General features: G+C 44.3%; 1 protein-coding gene across 1 annotated transcript in view; it reads right to left on the bottom strand.

Moving 5' to 3' along the window:
• XAF1 (XIAP associated factor 1) overlaps window positions 1-21,417 on the bottom strand; it is a 120,076-nt gene that overhangs the window by 46,637 nt on the left and 52,022 nt on the right. The window contains exons 6-7 of the mRNA XM_069217221.1: window positions 12,031-12,101; window positions 9,804-10,190 (exon numbers count right to left, since the gene is read on the bottom strand). Coding sequence (XP_069073322.1) covers window positions 9,804-10,190; window positions 12,031-12,101 — 458 coding nt within the window. The remainder of the gene's footprint in view (window positions 1-9,803; window positions 10,191-12,030; window positions 12,102-21,417) is intronic.

Genomic DNA, 21,417 nt, shown 5'->3' with positions numbered 1-21,417 from the left:
CGAAATTACCCAGAAGGGCTACCGGAGCTCTTCACGATTCGATTCGGTGTCGATTCTATCTAACCCGATCCCGAACGCAACAATACTAACGTAATTTTCCGAATTTTTAACTATCTTTCCGTTCCGAAACCCGGAGCGAAAAGGAACACGTCCGAACCCGATGGCGGAAAGAAAACAATCGAAGATGGAGTCGACGCCCATGCGCAATGGAAGCAAAAGAGGAGGAGTCCCTCGGTCTCGTGACTCGAAAGACTTCTTCGAAGAAAAACAACTTGTAACACTCCGACCCAACATCAGATGGCGGGCTATGCACAACATGTGTATCTGCAGCTACACATGCCATCGAACTTTATTAAATGTTTCGGACCCCCCTCCGGGGCTAGATCGGACATGTTTTTGGACGATCTGGCACCCGAGGGGGTCGAAACCCACTAAGTGCCAGGGATTGTGTGGTGTGTGTGTGTTCTGTGTGTTTGGGGGCACCCCTTGGGCAAAGTGGGGAAATTTCATATTGGCTATCTCTGCCCCCCTTGGGGGCAGATGGGCCTATTTTTGTAGGCCCATCTGCCACCAAGGAGGGCACAAACCACCAATACGCGAGGGATTTTTTATTTTGTTCCCCTTTTTTTGTTTTGTGCTGGGGGTGCCCCCTTTGGCAAGGGTCTCCCCCTAAAGGGGGCACAGAGCTGTTTTTTTACGCCCATCTGCCCCCAAGGGGGGCAGAATCCACTTAGGCACCAGGGATCGTGTGTGTGTTTTGTGTGTGTGGGGGGGCGGCACCTTAGGCAAGGGTCACCCCCCCAAAGGGGGCACATTAGTGATGGCCATTTCTGCCCACCTTGGAGGCAGATCAGCCTATTTTTGTTAGCCCATCTACCCCCAAGGGGGGCAGAAGGCACCAAGATGTCAGAGATTTTAGTTTTTGGTTCCCTTTGTTTTTTTTGTGCTGGGGCACCCCCATTCGCCCCCTTTGGCAAGGGCCGCCCCCCAATCAGGGTACAGAGCTGTTGGCCATTTCTGCCCAACTTGGGGGCAGAACAGCCTATTTTTTTTAAGCCCATGTGCCTCCTAGTGGAGCAGAAGCCACTTAGGCACCAGGGACAATTTCTAAGTTCTTGGTGGCGGGGTGTTTGTCAACTGGCGAAGTATTTGTATTTGTGATTGTAACAGTTTATTTCTTCTTTTTGTTCTAGTTCAAAGCTTTTGCTTCCTTTGCTGTGGATCCTTGCGGTTTTGGCAGTAGTTTTCCTGCGGTTTGTATAGTTGCATGTTTTAGGTAAGTGAAAGCAATTTACTCCAAAGGAGTATTGTTGACATGCATGAATTACATGTTTGTAGGTGGTGTACTAAATGCAGTATTGTGTGTGAAATTGTCCTTAGATTTGAGCACAATTATATTTGTGTTGTCATATGTCTAATTTTCTTTTTTCTTTTTTCTTTTTAGTGGGATATCATTGGTGATTGCTGTGTCTGTGCAGAGTAGTTGCTGGTGAGTAGCTTTTTCAGGCAAGTGAGTGGTATCGTTTTTTAGTACATAACTCTTTATGATAAAGCTACAACTTTGTTTATTACTTATTTTAGTGCTAGTTGTTGTTGGCAATCCATTTGTTGTTAGTGAGGATCATGGCTAGCCACAGAGTGACCGCTCAGCAGGTTTTTGGCATGCTCTTTGAGTCGTCTTCAGACCATGATTACGAGGCTGACTCTGCATCTAAGGCAGAGGAGGAAGTGAGAGATTCTGGCAGTGATTTTTCTGGCCGAGAGTATTCTTCTGATGAGGAAGCTACTCTCAGTGCAGATGAAGGGCCTGTTTTAGAGGAGGACATTGATGTGCCAAGAGTGCAGCAGCCTGGGGCTGAAGGGTTTCCCATTAGAAGACCTGTCACCTGGATTGCCCCAAACATGGAGCAGCCAAAGTTACCTGCATTTACTGGTCTCCCAGGGTGTAGAGTCAATACGGAAAACTTTTTCCCTGTCCATATCTTTCACTTGTTTATGGACGATGTATTTTTGGAAGAAATTGAGGAGCAGACTAATTTGTATGCAGAGCAATATTTGAGGGACAACGCTGCCAGACTTAGGCCTTAGTCTAGAGCTACTCAGTGGGTTCCCACATATCTGGAAGAGATGAAAAAGTTTTTACGTTTGACTTTTTTGATGGGGTTGATCAGGAAGCCGTCACTGGCTTCTTATTGGTCTACTAGTCCCTTGATGGCAACGGCTATATTTCCTGCAACTATGACACGTAATCGCTATTTGCTTCTTCTTCGTATGCTGCATTTTGTAGACAATGCTTTATCCTTGCCACAAGATCACCCTGATTGTGACCGTCTTTTTAAGATTAGGCCTGTCCTTGATCATTTTGTGGATCGGTTTTCAGAGGTCTATGTTCCAGGCAAAGAGATAAGTGTGGACGAGTCTTTGGTCCTTTTCAAGGGGCGTTTAGTTTTTAAGCAGTACATTCCTAGTAAGAGGGCACGGTATGGGATTAAATTGTATATGCTGTCAGAAAGCAGTACAGGATGTGTGTATAATATCCGGGTCTACACTGGTAGGGATTCCAATATGGACCCTCCTGGTTGTCCAGCCACTTTTGGAGTTAGCGGAAAAATTGTGTGGGAACTTGGTAGACGACTGTTTAACAAAGGTCACCATTTGTACGTAGATAATTTCTACACTGGAGTGCAGTTGTTCAAGGAGTTGTTTAGAGTTGCTTGTGGCACAATCCATTCTAACTGGAAAGGATATCCAAGGGAGCTTGTCTGTAAAAAACTTGAGAGGGGCCAGTGCAGTGCCTTGCGGAATAATGAGCTGCTAGCTCTGAAATTTTCAGACAGGAGGGATGTGTACATGCTATCTACCATCCATGATGAGAGTACTTCCCCTGTGACTGTTTGGGGTCAGGTTGCGGAAGTGCGCAAACCTGCGTGCATTTTGGACTACAATAGGCACATGGGTGGTGTTGATAGAGTTGATCAGAGGTTGGAACCTTACACAGCTCTTCGTAAGTCTTATGTGTGGTATAAAAAGTTGGCTCTACATTTATTTCATTTGGCAACTTTTAATGCTTTTATTGTGTTCAAGGATTGTTCACCTGAGTCGAGGATGACATTTGTTAAATTTCAGGAGTCAGTGATAGAGAACCTTATTGTGGTGGAACAGGCAAGAGTTCCTAGAGTAGAAGTGGTGGAGGAAGTGGCTAGATTGAAAGATCGCCACTTTCCAGATCACATTCCTCCCACTCCCAAAAAAGACTTGCCCACAAAGAAATGTAGAGTATGTGCCCAGAGAGCAATCCGGAGGGAGAGCCGGATGTACTGCCCCGAATGCCCTTCAAAGCCTGGGCTGTGTGTGCCCGGCTGTTTCAGAAGTTATCACACTAGGAAAAATGTTTGGGAAATACCGTGAGCGTAAACTGCCTGTTTTATATTTTCATATGTTCAGTTTCACGGTTGGCATTACTGTCATGTATTTAGTTAGAGCTTTTGTGTTTGTAGTTTTGTACTTATTTTATAATTAGTTAGTGGTTTCTTTGTTGTTTATAAACAACAAAAAAAGTGATGGCGGTGTGCGTGGGGTGGCGCTTGGCTGGCGGTGTGGTGGGGTGGCGCTTGGCTGGCGGTGTGCGTGGGGTGGCGCTTGGCTGGCGGTGTGCGTGGGGTGGCGCTTGGCTGGCGGTGTGTGTGGGGTGGCGCTTGGCTGGCGGTCTGCGTGGGGTGGCGCTTGGCTGGCGGTATGGGTGGGGTGGCGCTTGGCTAGCGGTGCCAGCCAAACGCCAGTCCACACACTCATCAGCTGGTGTGATTGCTGTATCAGGCATGTGGGCGTATGAAAGTGATGGGCCCTTGACTGGCACTGTCTGTCGATGCGAGTGTTGTAATGTGCTGGGACCGTGGCTGGCGATGTGAATGTTCTTGTGTATGTCATGTATGAAAGGTGTGTGAATGGACTGTAAAGCAGTTGGTGCCTTGCCGTGGCTTTACAGCTCATGAGCTGTGAGTCATTGGTTCAGTTTTTTGCCTTTCAGTTATTACCAGTGCATTTCACTTTTGGGAAATCTCTTGTTAATAAAATTCGATCTACTGAACCATCACTCACCCTCTTGCCAAATCCAACCAGTATGTGTGGTACAAATGACAAAACCTGCTCCGCTGTAATCAGGCGTCGCAGCACACTTGTGACACGCTAGGTGTCTCAGGTGGGACCCCGATGATGAAGCATGCCACCAACTTGGTTGGTGGGTGATAGGTCCTTTTCACATAACCTAAGTGCATTTCTTTTCACAATTTTAGTGCTTGGCACATCACAGACGTATGTGGACACATCAAAATGATATATTACAAAACTACCTGTGTTTGGGGTGGAGGGGGCACCTATGTTTTTGTTCCTGGGTGCAGCCTTCATCTAGGGAAACCTACCAAACCCAGACATTTTTTTAAACTAGACACCCAAAGGAGTCCAGGGAGGTGTGGCTTGCGTGGATCCCCCAACATTTTCTTACCCAGACTCCTCTGCAAACCTCAAAATTTGCTTAAAAAAGCATATTGTCCTGATTTTCGTTTGTACGACAACCGCTCCAGCACAAAATTCCTACTCCCCAGCGTTCCCCTCAGTCTCCCACGTAAAATGACACCTCACTTGTGTGGGCCCCGAAAGCAGAGTCAGCCTAAAGATGTGTAAAAGAAGAATATGTGCTTATCAACTCGCTGTGCTATCCCCATAATCTCTACATGTTTGTGGCCTTTTTCTGTTGCAGGCACCTGGCCCACCCACACAAGTGAGGTATCATTTTTATCGGGAGACTTGGGGGAACGCTGGGTGGAAGGAAATTTGTGGCTCCTCTCAGATTCCAGAACTTTCAGTCACCGAAATGTGAGGAAAACACGTTTTTTTAGCCAAATTTTGAGGTTTGCAAAGGATTCTGGGTAACAGAACCTGGTCAGAGCCCCACAAGTCACCCCATCTTGGATTCCCCTAGGTCTCTAGTTTAAAAAAATGCACAGGTTTGGTAGCTTTCTCTAGGTGCCGGCTGAGCTAGAGGCCAAAATCTACAGGTAGTCACTTTGCAAAAAACACCTCTGTTTTCTGTCAAAAAATGGGATGTGTCCACGTTGTGTTTTGGGGCATTGCCTGTCGCGGGCGCTAGGCCTACCCACACAAGTGAGGTATCATTTTTATCTGGAGACTTGGGGGAACATAGAATAGCAAAACAAGTGTTATTGCCCCTTGTCTTTCTTTACATTTTATCCTTCCAAATATAAGAGAGTGTGTAAAAAAGACGTCTATTTGAGTAATGCCCTGTAATTCACATGCTAGTATGGGCACCCCGGAATTCAGAGATGTGCAAATAACCACTGCTCCTCAACACCTTATCTTGTGCCGATTTTGGAAATACAAAGGTTTTCTTGATAGCTATTTTTCACTCTTTATATTTCAGCAAATGAATTGCTGTATACCCGGTATAGAATGAAAACCCACTGCAGGGTGCAGCTCATTTATTGGCTCTGGGTACCTAGGGTTCTTGATGAACCTACAAGCCTTATATATCCCCGCAACCAGAAGAGTCCAGCAGATGTAACGGTATATTGCTTTCAAAAATCTGACATTGCAGGAAAAAGTTACAGAGTAAAACGTAGAGAAAAATTGCTGTTTTTTTACCTCAATTTCAATATTTTTTTTCCAGTTGTTATTTTCTGTAGGAAACCCTTGTAGGATCTACACAACTCCCTTGCTGAATTCAGAATGTTGTCTACTTTTTGGAAATGTTTAGGTTTCTGGGATCCAGCATTGGTTTCACGCCCATTTCCGTCACTGACTGGAAGGAGGCTGAAAGCACAAAAAATAGTAGAAATGGGCTATGTCCCAGTAAAATGCCAAAATTGTGTTGAAAAATTGGGTTTTCTGATTCAAGTCTGCCTGTTCCTGAAAGCTGTGAAGCTGGTGATTTTAGCACCGCAAACCCTTTGTTGATGCCATTTTCACGGAAAAAACCACAAGCCTTCTTCTGCAGCCCCTTTTTCCCATTTGTTTGAAAAAAACGAAATTTTCACTGTATTTTGGCTAATTTCTTGGCCTCCTTCAGGGGAACCCACAAAGTCTGGGTACCTCCAGAGTCCCTAGGATGTTGGAAAAAAAGGACGCAAATTTGGCGTGGGTAGCTTATGTGGACAAAAAGTTATGAGGGCCTAAGCGAGAACTATTCCAAATAGGCAAAAAAAGGCCTAGCACAGGAGGGGGGAAAGGCCTGGCAGCGAAGGGGTTAAAGAACACCACATCATGATGTAGTGGCTGTCCACTTCTACTCCAAAAAAAAACACTACCTCACCACTCACTTGTTGACTATATCTTTGCCTTTGACCCTGTACAGCACTTCACTACCTTTTAGCAAGGTTTGCATTACACACATACCAAACACATAGCTACATTTTTTCAATTGGAGGTTTACCTGTGAATCTGTGTGCTAGCAAACCTGAACTGGCATCTCTAGTTTCATCGAGAGTTGCATGTTCCTGTTTGCTTCTTCCTTTAATAAGGATTCCTCTGCAGTCTTAATTCCATTGCCTGCACAGTTGAATAGCCTTTCTGCAAACCTGTGCCAGACTCCACTGCTTTAATTACGTTTTCTGTGCTTCCACTTCTAAAATCCTGGATGCACTCCAATATACATTTCTATCCTAGAAGTATGCTTGCATTCGCACTGAGGGCTCTTTTGTCATGGTAGCAGCAGAAAACCTGTACATTTGATTTTCATTGAGCTGGTGGTACTAGTTTGTCTGGTTTGCTAGACAGATTAATAAAAGAGTTCTCTTTGGAGGACTAGAACTGAGCACTCATGCAGAGTAACATGGGACTGGTACTTGAAGTCAAATATGTATTTGTAGATCATGATGAAGTATACATGCTTCTAAAGCATGGACCTGATCTCATGGGTGTCTGATTGCTGTACATCAGTAGCACATTACAAATACAAATGTTATACATTATGGCATCTATAAACAGCGTGGTAAAGAACACTGCAGTGACAGCTGGGTGCAAGTTAGCATTAAAAGCGTGGAAGGATTAATATCCCTGTAATACAGAAAGATACACTCTCCACGGTGTGCCATTTTAACCGACATATTTAACAGTTGTGCTTACATTGAACAAAGTGCAATTTGTGCAAATCAGTCAAAGAGTTTAGAATGTAGTGCAAGGGAATAAATATAGGGTACATCACTTTCAAATGTTACGTTGACCTAATAAGGGTGCCCGGGAAAATACCAATATTGCCAGTAAAAATAGCTTTAAATAATAAACAGCAGGAAGGGACCAAGTGACATATAGGTGCAGTATGGTGCAACCTTTAAAAGAGAAATGACTGAGAGTAATCCAATAACTCTAGCTTTTCATTTTTGAGACTCTCATAAGTAAGAAAGTTTTGATAGTGAATGCCATCCTAAAGGAGAGAAACATGAAGTTCCAAAGTTCAGCACTCTAGCCTAAGATAAATGGATTTGTTGCTCTCTTTCTGTCTGAATTAGGCATGGCAGATTGTCTTTGTGGTGATGTAACTGGGACAACAGGTACAGATAATATAGCTGCTGCCCTAGCATGCACCTTGTATGGTGCCCAGCTACAGCATTTGTTTTATGATCCTTCATTCCATGGAAAATACAGTGGTTTCATGATGGCCATTATGCAGTCAGTCATTCTAAAACATTGAAAAAGTCCAGATGCTTGCTCCTGGATCCTCACATGTTTCTGCTTTTCCATCCTGTGTACTCTGGTGTATCAGATGCCACAGCAACCATACCAAAGCTATTGTGAGTTCCACCCAATCAATGGACCGAAGGAACAAGAGACGTTTGTGAGCATGATGAATTAGAAGCTTACATACTTAACAATGCCATGTATCTGCAGCATGAACTGGATTTTTCTTTTCAATGAGGGAAACAGCTAATCCCAAGGCTAACTTGTGAGTTCAGCCAGTGGCGTAGCGTGGGCTGTCAGCACCCGGGGCAAGGCAAGTAATTTGCGCCCCCTAACCCGTGGATTTCAGCACTCGCGAGTGCGAGCGCGCCCCCCCCCCCAGATGTTGCGCCCGGAGCGGCCGCCCCCCCCTGCACCCCCCACGCTACGCCACTGAGTTCAGCTACAGGTACACACTGGACATCCAGGTCAGGAGGGCATTTTCTGCCATTTATAAAGTAGTACTCTCTGTGCTGTAGTGTGATTTGAAGCCAGCTTGGTAGTCATGCAGATGGCTAGCACTGATATGATAGAGGAGTTGAGTGTAAAGTGATTTTCCAATGGTCTTGCTGATGAAAAGTAAGTGAGTGATGGGCCAGTAGTCGGCAAGATCATCAGGTCTAGTGTAGGTTTCTATAGGAGTGGGGGAATGTGGCTTTTCTTGGGAGTTTCTGGGAAGATGCACTGAGTGAGGGAGTCATTGATAATGGTGAGTAGTGGTGAAACAGCATTCCCAGAGAGGGCTTTGATGAAGGACATGCATAACACATCGGCCCTCATTCTGACCTTGGCGGTCGGCGGAGAGGCGGCGGTCGGACCGCGAACATACCGGCGGTATTAAAAATGGCATTCTGACCGCGGCGGTCACCGCCGCGACCGACCGCCACTTCCCCACTCCGACAGCCACGGCGGTCATGACCGACGGGCTGGAGTCTGCGCACTCCGGTCCGGCGGTCGACCCAAGACCGCCAACGGTATCATGACCCTGCTTACCGCCGCGGTTTCTGGCGTTCGGGAACCGCCATGCGAACCATGGCGTTAGGCACTATCGGGGCCAGGGAATTCCTTCCCTGGCACTGATAGGGGTCTCCCCCACCCCCCACTGCCCCCCCCGAGTCCTCCCCCCACACCCTCCACCCCCCTGCCACCCCCCAGAGGTGGTACAAACCCCCTCCCCACCCCCACCCCGACATGCACATACACGCACCCCGACATGCACACACCCCCAACATGCACATATACACACCCCCTACACACACACATACACAACGGGGACACATACCCGCACACATACATGCCGACATGCGCACCCGCCGAACTACACACATTGCCCATAGGCACAGCAGCACTCCCCGCCCGCATGCACGCACTCACACACCCCCTCTACACACTCACACGCACACCCCCATGCATGCACACATCACACAACACCCCCCCACCCCCTCCCCTCACGGACGATCAACTTACCTTGTGCGTTGGTCCTCCGGGAGGTGACAGGAGCCATGGGGAGGTGACCGCCAACAGAAGACCGCCAACAGAAGACCGCCACACAGAAATGTGGGTCGTAATTCTGTGGGCGGTGTTCTGCTGGCGTGGCGGTGGAGGTTGACCAGTCTCCACTTTCCCGCCGACCGCCAGTGTGGCTGCTGGCGGTTTTCCGGCGGAACGCTCCCAGCGGTCAGAATGCGCACAGCGGCATACCGCCGCGGTCGGCGGTCTTCACCGCGGCGGTAACTCGGCGGTCTTGCGAAAAGACCGCCAAGGTCAGAATGACCCCCATCATCTTTATAGGAAGTGAGTATGTCAGAGTTTGCCAGAGACAGAACTTTGAAGGATACCCACTGTGGAATTATGGTGTGGTGCTTATCTGTAACTAAATACAAATTAGCAAGATCTTCTACAGGTATTTTCAAAATAGGTGATTTTCTATCCACCAATTAAAAAGAGATCTTTTTGGTGCAGATGTATCAATAAAGGTATAATTTGCTACTTTAACTTATCCTCAGCTCTAGTGGAGTACAAATTACTACAGTACACTACAGTACGACAGTATGAGTTTTGTATGCTGTTCTTACCTCGTGCTGCTTTAAAGTTGGAGATGGCAGAAGGATACTGCAATGAGGACAGGACTGTAAGACATCGTATGCTGTGTTGTACAGACCATCCTGCCCGCTCTGCTTATTGTTGTAAAAGCTAAAAGAGGAACGCCCAAGCAGACCTTTCAAATGCAAAGATGTTTCCTGTGTGCAGGGGGGAAGACAACGGGATTCAAAAGAGAACTCTCTTGATTTTATCTTCATTACATCATCATCTTTCTCTGTTGATGCTTTGTCTGGGAGAGAGGACTCGATTTCCCGCCAATGTTTAAGCACAGGAGAAAAGGACGTAAAGTTATCTGCATTTCTCCTGCATGGCATGGAAGCAACACGGCGTACGACCTGGGGCAATGGACTGCACTCATTCTGTAATTAAAGAGAAGGGCATGAAGACATTCAAGTATTTACATTAATGAAATTGAGAAATTGGTTTTCATATCAAGTGTCACATTTTAAAAGACAAGTCAATAAAAGGACTAAAGATTACAATTTAAAAAGGCAAAATGTATCACTCAAAATTAAATGCTTTAAAATCCTTTCTATGTGGGAACTAATTTTAGTTCTGGCTCCAGTGGTTGTTAAGTAAAACTAGGATTTAACGTGTTATTGTTACAGTGTTAACTGACACGCCTGTACAATATGCTTTACATTTCGTCTAATTATTAAATGGTATATGTATGCTGCATTGCAAGAATGCTAAGCCGATTGTTTTAAAGGAAAACTGAAGATCCCTCCCAGCGATTTTCTGAAGTGAAGGGGTTATAGGTAGAAATGCAGTACATAATGATTTATAGGTCACTTCAAACCCTAATTCATAAAGTGTACATCCTCTTTAATACACCTTTGGGGTGAAGATATTTCCACCCTAGCTGAAAGGGTTAGAAATGATTACTGTTCAGTAACCCACATGTTGCATTAAAGCAGCTAACCACTGAGGGCCAAACAATTGCTCCTTTGTCCTTTTGACAGTCACTTGTGTCAGATCTGTCCTGGGGAAGGTGAATGATGGAGGTACATAGTGGCAGTCCATCCTCAAGTGAATCATGTTTTCCATGCCACTGAAACAAAGAAGTCTACTGCCATACCCATTGAGTCAAAAAATATACAGGTATACATTCACATATGTTTGGGTGTGCACCTATTTGGTGCGCCTCCAAGATGGAGAAATAGTATTCTTGGCTCAGCAAGCACAAAGTCAGGATCAGAGACTAGATAAGGGTTAATATGCATTTGGACTTTCCCTCTCATTTGAGGACTTGCCTCAATTACACTACCCCCACCCCTCAACACTGCCTTTGCTTCTGAGTTTCTGTGATTCTTATCTCATTGTGTAAAGGTTATGCCATGTCCTAGATTGTTTATTTTCTTTGTTCAGTGAGGCTGTGATGCATTTTTCAGTTTTCTCTCTGGCAGAGTATCAGTATCTTTCCCTTCCTCACCTGAGCAGTGACGTTTTTCTTCTACATAATATATGTGTCCTACCAGATGTCTACAGTATCTCAGGATTCACTGGAAGATAGTAGTGTGGCCACAAACTACTGTTTTAGCTATGGCAACCAATCACCCATACTACTGTTTGCTGAAGCTGTACTACTCCCAAGAATCAAGCTAAGGATCCAACTTAATTTTGGCCTCCAATTTCAACTTACCTCACATTTACAGAGCGTTTTAAATGTTCAAATGTTGCCTTTTTATGTCTATATATTTTACAAGTCTAGAATGTATTTAATCTTCTAAGCAGTCACATACACTCTGTGAAGTGGAGCTCAGGTTAGGAACCCCAGGTCTAGAATTTCACAGCACTACATTCTCATGGCTCTCTTTCACAGTAGATTTTTCACAAGCCTTAACATGCTTTGAGCCCAAACTTTCTCACAGTGAAATAAAAACGTCAAAGCTCTGTGTGTACTCTTAGATCTTCCAACTGTCGTTCCCTCTATGTCTGAAAATGGGAAAGGTGATATATCATTCACTGGGCTGGGTGCCTCTTTGGATCACTTCACCTTAATAAACTATCTGGTCACCCATCATATGGGATTAAGAAAAGACATGAAGTCGTGGAACACCCCCCCCCCCAACAAAAGTCTTCAAGGATAAATGGGGCACTAACACGTAAGTATGGTGTGGCACTTCCTATTGAATGATGTCTACTTTATTGGTAGGTTGTCATTCTACACATCTCTCATTCACCAAACATGGAGCTTACCTGGTGACGCAGATACATGCTTTCTGGCAGCTGTGCTGAACACTTTGGGCAACGCACCTTTTTACTGAAATCTTTGAAGAACAAAGAAGGAATGTTTGAGATTTAGGAGAAGTGTATGACTGGAGAAATATGACCTTTTACTACAAGCATGTGTCAATCGAAATTGTTTATTTTTGGTAACAGCATAAGATTATTGTAAGAAATAGTTAATTACTATTGTTCCCTCTAATACATTTTCTTTGTATGCAGAAAAAGGATGGTTGCGTACACCCTCTTCTTAGTGTGAGGAGAATCAAGTACTATGGAGAGTCACATTCAGAGCCAATTATTTGTGTTTTAGAACAGTGTGTCCATGCAAGATTTTTTGTAACCACTGCCTGCAACATCAAATCCATTCTCTATGTAGATAGCCAGAAAATAAATACCATCTTAATGGAATCATCTTCATTACCAGTGTCATACAGCATTCTCCAGGGATCTTCAGTTTCTTGTCTAGTTTTCAATGTTGTGTTTGCCTCTGGTGCAACTCCTCAACTCAAATGATAACAGCAAAACTTCCACATATACACAAATGATACTCGGATCCATGCCAATGTCCTTCATTGCTAGGCCACACGTTGTATTGACTGAAGGAGAGATCTGATTCCAACCATGAGGTAATGCAGTGGCTGGGGCAGCTCACTCTCTCCTTCAGAAAATCCTCCAACCATTTGATGCAGGACTGGGTGGAGCTCAAGAAAGTCCAGGTTTCGGAATGCATTAACCACTGTCATGGCAAATGGAATTCTGCAATCTGGCAGCATTCTCTACATAATTATGGTTTCACCACACCTGACACATATTTCACATTCAATGCATCATTTTTACATTTAAAGAATTATAGAAATACATTTCTAGCTGAACCGGATTGTAAGAAAGTGGGGTACTATACAGTGAGGTTGGTTAGGCTTCACTATGTAATACTGTCACCTAACCCCGAAATGAGTCCTTTAGGTTCACACCAATAAATCCCCAACTCAGTCCTGGTAGTCTAGCACAGAGCAGTCTGGCTTTACTAAAGGAACATGTTTTAAGCATTTCAGAGTATCAACATGGACGATAAGTTATTGACACGACTCAAAAGAAATCCAACACCAACTTATGAAAAGACAATCTAATGAGTATAACTGGATTTATGGATTTTTAAAGGAAAAATAAATTAGTGCATTTCTCTTTTTCGCAAAACTTTAACACTGCGGTCAATGGCGAAACTTACTAGAGGCAATCCGTCACTTGCAGGTAAAGTTCAGTGGACCCCACTGAGGGTATAGGTAATGCGAGTCCCTGGACCAAGGTCCAACAGTCATTACAATTTTACCTGGACCAAAGTCCACCAGTTAGTACAGCCTAACTGGTGGACTTTAGTTAGTTTACTTTACTTTAGTTAAGTTAGTACAGCCAAGTGTCCTTGGTGCTGATGTACGTACTGATTTTGCTGCTGTGACGATGCTGGTGAGGAAAGGGATGCAAAATCTCAACAAAGGGGCCACTGGGGCATTGGGTTATGGATGTTGCACAGTTCTCTCTCGAGGGTTCTGAGGGCCTGTGATTCTTTGTTTCCAGAAGTACAAGGTGCCTGTGGGCTGCAGGGGACTTCTGTCTCTAGTCCAAGGGAGTTTTTGAGCTGCCTTTGGCCTGCAGAGTGGTTCCTCTTTCCTTTGGAGCTGGTCCAGGAGGTTGTGGTCTTGCAGTTGCAGGATGGTTGTCAGGGGTACAGGTCATCGTGCCTTTGCTTTGGCAGGTCCTGAAGTCGCAGTCACATGTCTCTAGTTGCCCTTTGTTACAGGTTCGTCAGATCTGAAGTTCACATGCCAGGGGGTGTTTAAATCCTAGATTTGGGCGCACTAGGGGTGTGGGTAATGGTAGCCAATGGAGTACTACTAGCCCCAGGAGCTAATCCACTCCTGAGGTCACCACATCCAGTGGTGCGTGGCACCTTTTCTACCCAGAAATCTCTATTCTGCCACTTCTGAGAATGGCAGAAACCTTGCTTGTCTGTAAGGCCAGACAGCCCAACCTAGGGGTGTGGCTAGCCTTCTGGGGGTGTAAACCCTCTGACTATCTCATTTTCCCACCTGTTTGGATACAAATGACCCTGGGCAGGGGATGGCTTTGTCTTCCCTTGGGACATAGCCCGCTTGCATATCAGAGGGGTGTGGGCTTTGAAGCTCACAGCCTTGATGTGCCACTTCACTAGCTATCCGGCCAGGGAGGGAGGTGACACCTCCCACCCAGTCGGGTTTCTGGTTCTGACTCCTGTGAGTGTTTACACCTCCTGGCAGGGGATCATATTTGTGTCTAGTGGCAGCAGCTGCCGGCTGTAGCCCAGGGCACAGGAAAAACTTGGGCAACCGGTGGGCAACCTCTAAGGTAGCCACGTGGGTGCACGTCACATTAAATCTTTTTGGGGGAACAAGTCAGATCGGATGAGACAAGTTGTTTGATACCAAACATGAAACCATTCAGTGGTACCATAATGGAGCTGGCAACCTCAGAATGCCAAGGTGCCTGCCCATGATATCCTATTGCCCTCTGAACACTTATAGTAGCCTTTAATGGAAAGAGGCCAGTATAGGGATATATAAGCTTGCACTTATGTGTCCTCACCTTTAAAATAGTGCACCCTGCCTCCTAGGGCTCAGGAGACCTACCTTAGGGATGACTGACGTATATTAAGACAGTGCAGTGGCCTTGCCACTCATGGTGAGGGCAAGGTTGGGTTAGGGCAGTTTGCACTGCTCATGCAGTTTGCAATGGCAGGACTGCTGATATCGTTTTACTTGTGTCCCTCAGGGTGGCACAATCAGTGTTGTGTGCCCTGGTTCCCCCTTAAACTCCTGTGCCTTGGGTGCCACTGATACAATTTACTAGAGACATATAAGGGGGTTAAAGTCCTTGCCAATTGGGGATACCAATTCACATATATCATATTTAGAGAGGGAGCACTGGCACTGGGGCCTGGTTAGCAGGCTCCAGTGCTCTTTCAGAGTCATAACCGTCAGGACTGGGGAAAAAATGTGGGGGTGACCATAAAAAATGGCACTTTCCTATAGAGATCAAAAAGGAATTTTTAAAAAGTACCCAATGTAGTGTAGCACAGAGGCAACCTCTTTTTTAGGTTAACTGTTCACAATCTAGTTTCAGATTGCTTTACTGAGGTGTTGTGCTTCTAGTACTTAGAATCATATTCACGTATGTAAAGCACTTCATAAGCTTTGTGAGGTCAGGAAGCACTCTGTGGTGTCAGAATGACAAAATAGCAAAACAATACTGCCACAAAATGTGGCAAATTATACTCCACAGTTTACTTTTTTGCAGCATAATCTAGTAGACCTTGCTACGTATTCTGGTCCTCCCTCCACTGATGCATAAGTAACAGTGGCCTTGATTACAGTGAAAATATCTACACAAGACTTCTACTGAAACTCATCAATAGACTGCAAATATTACAACACTAGGCTGCCAGACTGTGCTGGAAAGGCTCAAGTTCGAGGTCCTCTGACCGATGCACAAAGCCTACTGTAACAAGGACCAAAATACCTCCACAAACTAGCCTTAGACTGTACTCCAACATGACCCAATATTTACCACCTACACATGTAACACACCAACACATTTTTAAATGGTTGTAAACGCAGGCAGGTTCCTGAGTGTCCAGGGCAACAAACTGTGGAATGCTGAGAACCCAAAACTGAGAAACAAACCAAACCATATGCAACCCCAAAAACATTAAAAAAACGTAACAAATGCACACTAGAAACAGATGGCTTAGCGAGAGTATACAATCAAATTATGGCAGGATCATTTCAATTTTTTGTGCAAACAGTGCATGTACATTGGGGCATAGGCTCTTGTAGTGAATCTGAACAGATTCAGATTTAATATGAGGTACAGATAGACAGTTCTTTGCAGGAAAAATCTAACAGGACATTTATTTCCAATAAAGAAGTATACGTACAGTCAATTCAGAGTCTTTTAATACCACTAGCATCTTGTTTGTTAAGCTTAATACATTTAGGCCGGACACTACTTTTTAACGGATTGTTATCAGTGAAACATTACAGCAATAATTCATTATTTGCAACAAGAATGTGCTTTGAGTTAAGTCCATATGCCAGATAGGAGCAGCAACAGAGCTGCTTAGCCAAATGAGCTTCAACTTCATGGGGAGCTGTGTTTCACTAAAAAGTGGTGTACACTTGAATATGATAAGGACACACTGTAGAGCAAGGACACTAACCTTCAACCAGAGAATAAGCAATAGGCCAGGCACAAAACGAGTTGGGTGTTTAAAAGTTCTCTATTGTGTATTATGAAATCATATTAATTGAAGCAACAAGCTTTCAAGATAGCCTTGTACCAGGAGAAAGGTGTGTGCATCAGCACCTACAGAGAACTGTAGGTACACAGGCATCTGAATGTCACAATCCGTTACAAATCTGCTTTAACTTGCAATAACACCTCTGGGGACAAGGAAAGAAACACGGTTCTCTTATTTTGGGTTAATAAGAGTGGAGTCGTGTATTTGTATATTTTCAACTTTTGTATGCCTGCCCTCGGAGAATTTTATGTGCGGCAAAAGGTGGGAAGCCAAGTGGGCGCACCAACATGAAGGCTAGAAGGAACATAGCTTACTTGTAGTCCTGGTTCCATATTGTGCACATCTTCAATAATGTCATAAACATTAGAATAATTATGTGCTGTATGCTTGGACCCGGGAACACTTCATATCAAAATAAACATCCGTATATAAATGGAAAGTGTGCAGAGTCCAACATGTCCAGATTTGCGGAGCACCATCCAAAAGACCTTCATAGGCAAACATTTCTGAATTTTAGTATGTAACACCAAACCACATTTATCAAGCTACTACAGCACCAATATATCAGACTGCGGCCTACATGTCTAAATAAGGAGGAAAAGTTGATACTGACAGGCTTATATTATTAGTTAAAAACGCTCTGTCTCTTTAAGACTTGTGGATTACATTTAGGATGTTTTTTGTACTGGATGCCCAGGAAATGAAGACAAGAAGGAGGGTGGGTTGTTTATAACTTAAATGAACATTCATACGATGTAGAACCAGGACTACAAATACATAACCATTTCTCTCACATTGTAGCATATTCGATGATAGTCATAAATGTTAGTGTAGAGAAGTAAACTAAAAAAAATCATTAACCCTCGTGGCTCTTAGACGTAAGCAATAAAAATGGTAACTGCCATGAGAGACTAGAGGATCTCTGAATATGGGATTTATTAAAAAAAGAATCCTCAGAGTAGCAGGGGTTGCTTCTCCATTAAGGCGGAGGAGCATCCCCCCTGCCAGCAGCAGAAGCTGTAAACCTTTCACCACAAAGGGATAAAAAACTAGGTTTATTATCCCTTTGTGGTGAAAGGGGTGGGGCCATGGAGGCGACGGGCAATCAGGGCCCCTCAGAGCGCATGTGTGTTTGGCTGGCTGTCTCGGGCCGGCCAAACACACATGCGCAGTAAGCTCTCTCCAGCCCTGCAACACAGTCTGCCTGGTAGCGCCCAGCTGGGGGTGCTAATCCTGACACTGCTCTGAGCAGCATCAGGATTGGCCGCAGGGCAGGCTGGGAGCCTGTGCCTGCCTGCAGCAAGACGGAGGAGAGGTGCGGCGTGAAGCGAGATAAGTATTTATTTTATTTTATTAATTTTTGGACCCGCTCCCTCCCCCCGTGTGCCGCTCCCCTCCTTATTAGCAAAGCGAGCCGCAATTGCAGAGTAGCTTATCCAACACTAGAGTTAACTTTTTATTGGATTCAATAGAATGATGGATTGTAAAAGTGTAAACTGATTTTCAATTGGCCACCTTGCATATGTGTGAAAGCAAAATGTTTCTTTGCAAGGCTATGGTAGCTGCTTTTCCTCTAATGGAATAGGTTCTACGATAAAGCATAGCTATGCAAGATGTAATGCAATGAGATATGGAGTGTTTTGAAGTAGCTAATCCTGGTAAATATGACTGCAGTTGATGAAGAGCTGGTTAGATTTGAGAAAGATGTTTGTCTTGTTGAGAAAATAGTGAAGAACTCTCCTGAAACCCACAGAGTGGTCAGTCTGCTAATTTAGATGGATTCCTAAGGAAATCTGGGAGAGTAATGGTATGGATAATATGAAATTATGATACCAGTTAAAAGATTAAAAAGCATGGATTTGTATTACTACTCTATTTGCATTGAATACCATATAGGTTTCAACTGCTAAAACGGCTTGATTTGCACTAGCACTATGTGTTGAAGTAATAGCCACTAAAAAGATGTCTTTAAGGACATATGCTGCAATGAAGTCTCGTGAATAGGTTCAAAAGATGGATGCATTAATTTGATAGATACTAATTGAGCTCTTAGAAGGTGGGGATGTCTTTACCAGAGGAAATACTTTATTTACACCTTTAAACATTTTTATGACAGAAATTTTAAAACATGCCGCTTGATTAGCCAGCGTCCTATCAGCTGTTATAGCTAAAATATGGACCTTTATCGATGAGAACTGCAGCTCTACTTGAGCTAGAAGTAATAGGTAAGGCAAAATTACTTTTTTTTGGCAGGATATAGTATTGTACCCTTTGTGGTGCCACAATAAACAAATGCTTTTCCATCTGAAAGGATCCCAAGCCCTTGTTGAAGGGAGTTTAGCCTCCCATAAAATTACCATGCATGACTGTGGCAAATTCAGATGCCCGTGTTGTATCATGAGTCATGATGCCAAATTCAAGGATGTAAGGTTGAGGTGCAATATCTGACCCTGCAATCTGGTGAAGAGTTTGTCGTAGTTGGACTCTTGCTCTAGGCAAGACTTCTGGTTTAGGGATGACAGCACTTTTGATTGTAGGTGACTAGGGCAATCATGCAACAAGCCACAACTGTCGGCCCAACCCTTCCTGCTCACAAGCAGTACCTCATCAAAAACCCAAACAGTAAAAGGTGATTTCTGGCAGCCTTTTCAAATGGACTCTAGAGTGCGACATATGAGGGGAGTCATAGTTAAACGAAGATTATCCTTTTCTCACATGAGCAACAAGTCTTAGTCACACGCAGGCAATGAAGGAGATGCAGTGAAGTTTTCAATAGGTTTTACTAACAAGACTGCATGCAGTCTACTGTAAAATGGATGAGCTGTAATGATTAGGATAATGAACAATGGAAGAAGTAGAATTGTAAAGATGAGAGTCGTGACTATGAAGACCCCCACCATCTTGCAATAACATGAGATGTGAAACAGAACCTAATACCCTAGCACGGAGAACCTAATCACTAACCTAAAGAGAGCTAGGTGTGATAAATCTAATCTGCCAGTATCATGACCATGAGAAGCGCTCCCTAACCCTTGTTATCTTGGAATCAGGTTCTTGAAGTGTCTGGGGGTGCTTGAGACTAATGTTCCCTCGGCTCCGCAATCACAGCTTTACTTCTGGGCACTGTGAGGCATGAGGATTTGATCTTAGTGGCATAACGGTTTTCATCGGAACTTCAATCAAGGTGAGATTTATGACTTTCAAGTAAATTTAGTACACTCAATATGCTCCAGAAAAAAATCATTGTAGAGGTAATCAGGCACTTTTGATAGATATGTATGTAAGCAAAAGTATTTAACTTTCCGCCCCACCAATTTAAAATTCACCAGCCACCACTGGTGACCACAACACTTCTTTGATCGAAGAACTAGCACAGACAGAGCTCCTGGAAGGCCTCCCCACCCTGACACAAAGACATCTATCACAAGAGCATTTGTGTGTCTCTTTTTTGCTCTTTTGCACCAGCAGAAATGAGAGGTTTTGCTGCTATTAAGATGAATTTGTTACCCCTTCTCCTTTTTAGACCACTTGTCTTCCAGGCATTGCTGGATTGTTCTCATGTGTAGACTTCCAATCAGGACAATTGAAATGCAGGCGGCCACGTGGAACCCAGTAAAGTGGAAATTTGGTGGGCTGTAGCTTTGGCAGTCTTCCATGGAAGATGACATTTCTGTCAGACTGATGGCACTCTCTTCCCTGAAGCAACACTTTTCGTTGTAATGTGTCCAAGGTTGGCCCCAGATAACAAAAAATGTTTACTTAGGTTATTTTAGACTTCTGAGGAATTATTTCAAGACTATTCAGTGTAACAATGAAGTTGTTATTAGCAAGCCCTTTACTACTTTCTGAGCACAATTATAGCTAAGAGTATGTTAATTCCTTGACATTGGGGGTAGGCTGACACTACTGCCATGCATTTAGGCCAAAGGGAAGCACTGCATATTGGTAGTGGGATGTTCCTACTATGAATCTCATGAATTATCTCTGTCTTTTCAGTATTGGAAAGTTGAAGTAGGCATCTTGCAGATCTAGGGCACATATACAGTCCCCTTTCCTAGGATGTGGGAACATTTGATGAAGTGCTAACAGTTGGTATTTTTAACTTTTTGATGACCATCTGCAAGTCTGGGATTGACCTGAAATAATTCTAGGTGCCTTTTAAACCATAAAATATATTGAGTAAAGGTATCTTCCCTTTGTGCAGAAAAAAGAGGTTCTAATGCAGATTTCCTCAGTGATATGGAGGTGTGCTTTCACAGCATTACATCTACATTTTGATAGTGGCTTTAGTGAAACAAGAAGAGGAGCTGCATTGAAAAACAGTGACTTGCCATTCCTGACAACAGCGAGTACCCATCGGACATCGGACATCTATGATTTCTTTCCCCATTTTTCCACTTGATGAGATATCAAAGACCACTACGGAGTGGCTCTTAGAGGATGGAGGGAGGGAGGGCGGCGTCACTGGAGAACACTGGAAACTGGTGGACCAGCTGGGACTCACATAACTCCTTCTTCAGTACTCTCCTCTATTTGCAAGGGCATCCTACAGCCCTACTGATGCTTTTGCTGCTGCTGCTGATAAGACCAACAAGGGGACTAAGGGCCAGATGTACCAAGGGGGTTTACCCATTCTGTGTCTATGGAAAAATGCTTTAGTACATATGGCCCTAAATCTTCTAAACAGGATAACTGCAGCAGTCACTCTGCCTGTACTGAAATTTGAAAACTTTTTCTTCTCCAGACCCACAGCCTTTGAGGCCTCAGCTTCATTCTTCACCTCTCCCTCTATGTATTGTTGGATAAAGAAGAGCCAGAAAGTGGTAGGTTAAAAATCTTAAGCTGAGCATCATGTTTAAGAGACGTGGGGCGTAACCAAGAAGAATAACACAGAGAATAACACAGAGAGATATAAATGGGAAGTCCCAGACCGAGAGGAGGAAGCGGGAGCCACAAACAAGCCGCTTCCCCAGTTCCCCGGGGGCACCGCATAGAGTTCCCTATCCGGAAGTCTCTATAACTTCCAA

Source organism: Pleurodeles waltl, chromosome 12 (genome assembly GCF_031143425.1).
Source record: "Pleurodeles waltl isolate 20211129_DDA chromosome 12, aPleWal1.hap1.20221129, whole genome shotgun sequence".
Lineage (NCBI taxonomy): Eukaryota > Metazoa > Chordata > Amphibia > Caudata > Salamandridae > Pleurodeles > Pleurodeles waltl.
Note: the sequence above shows the minus strand (reverse complement) of the source record. Positions and strands in the feature narration are given on the sequence as shown.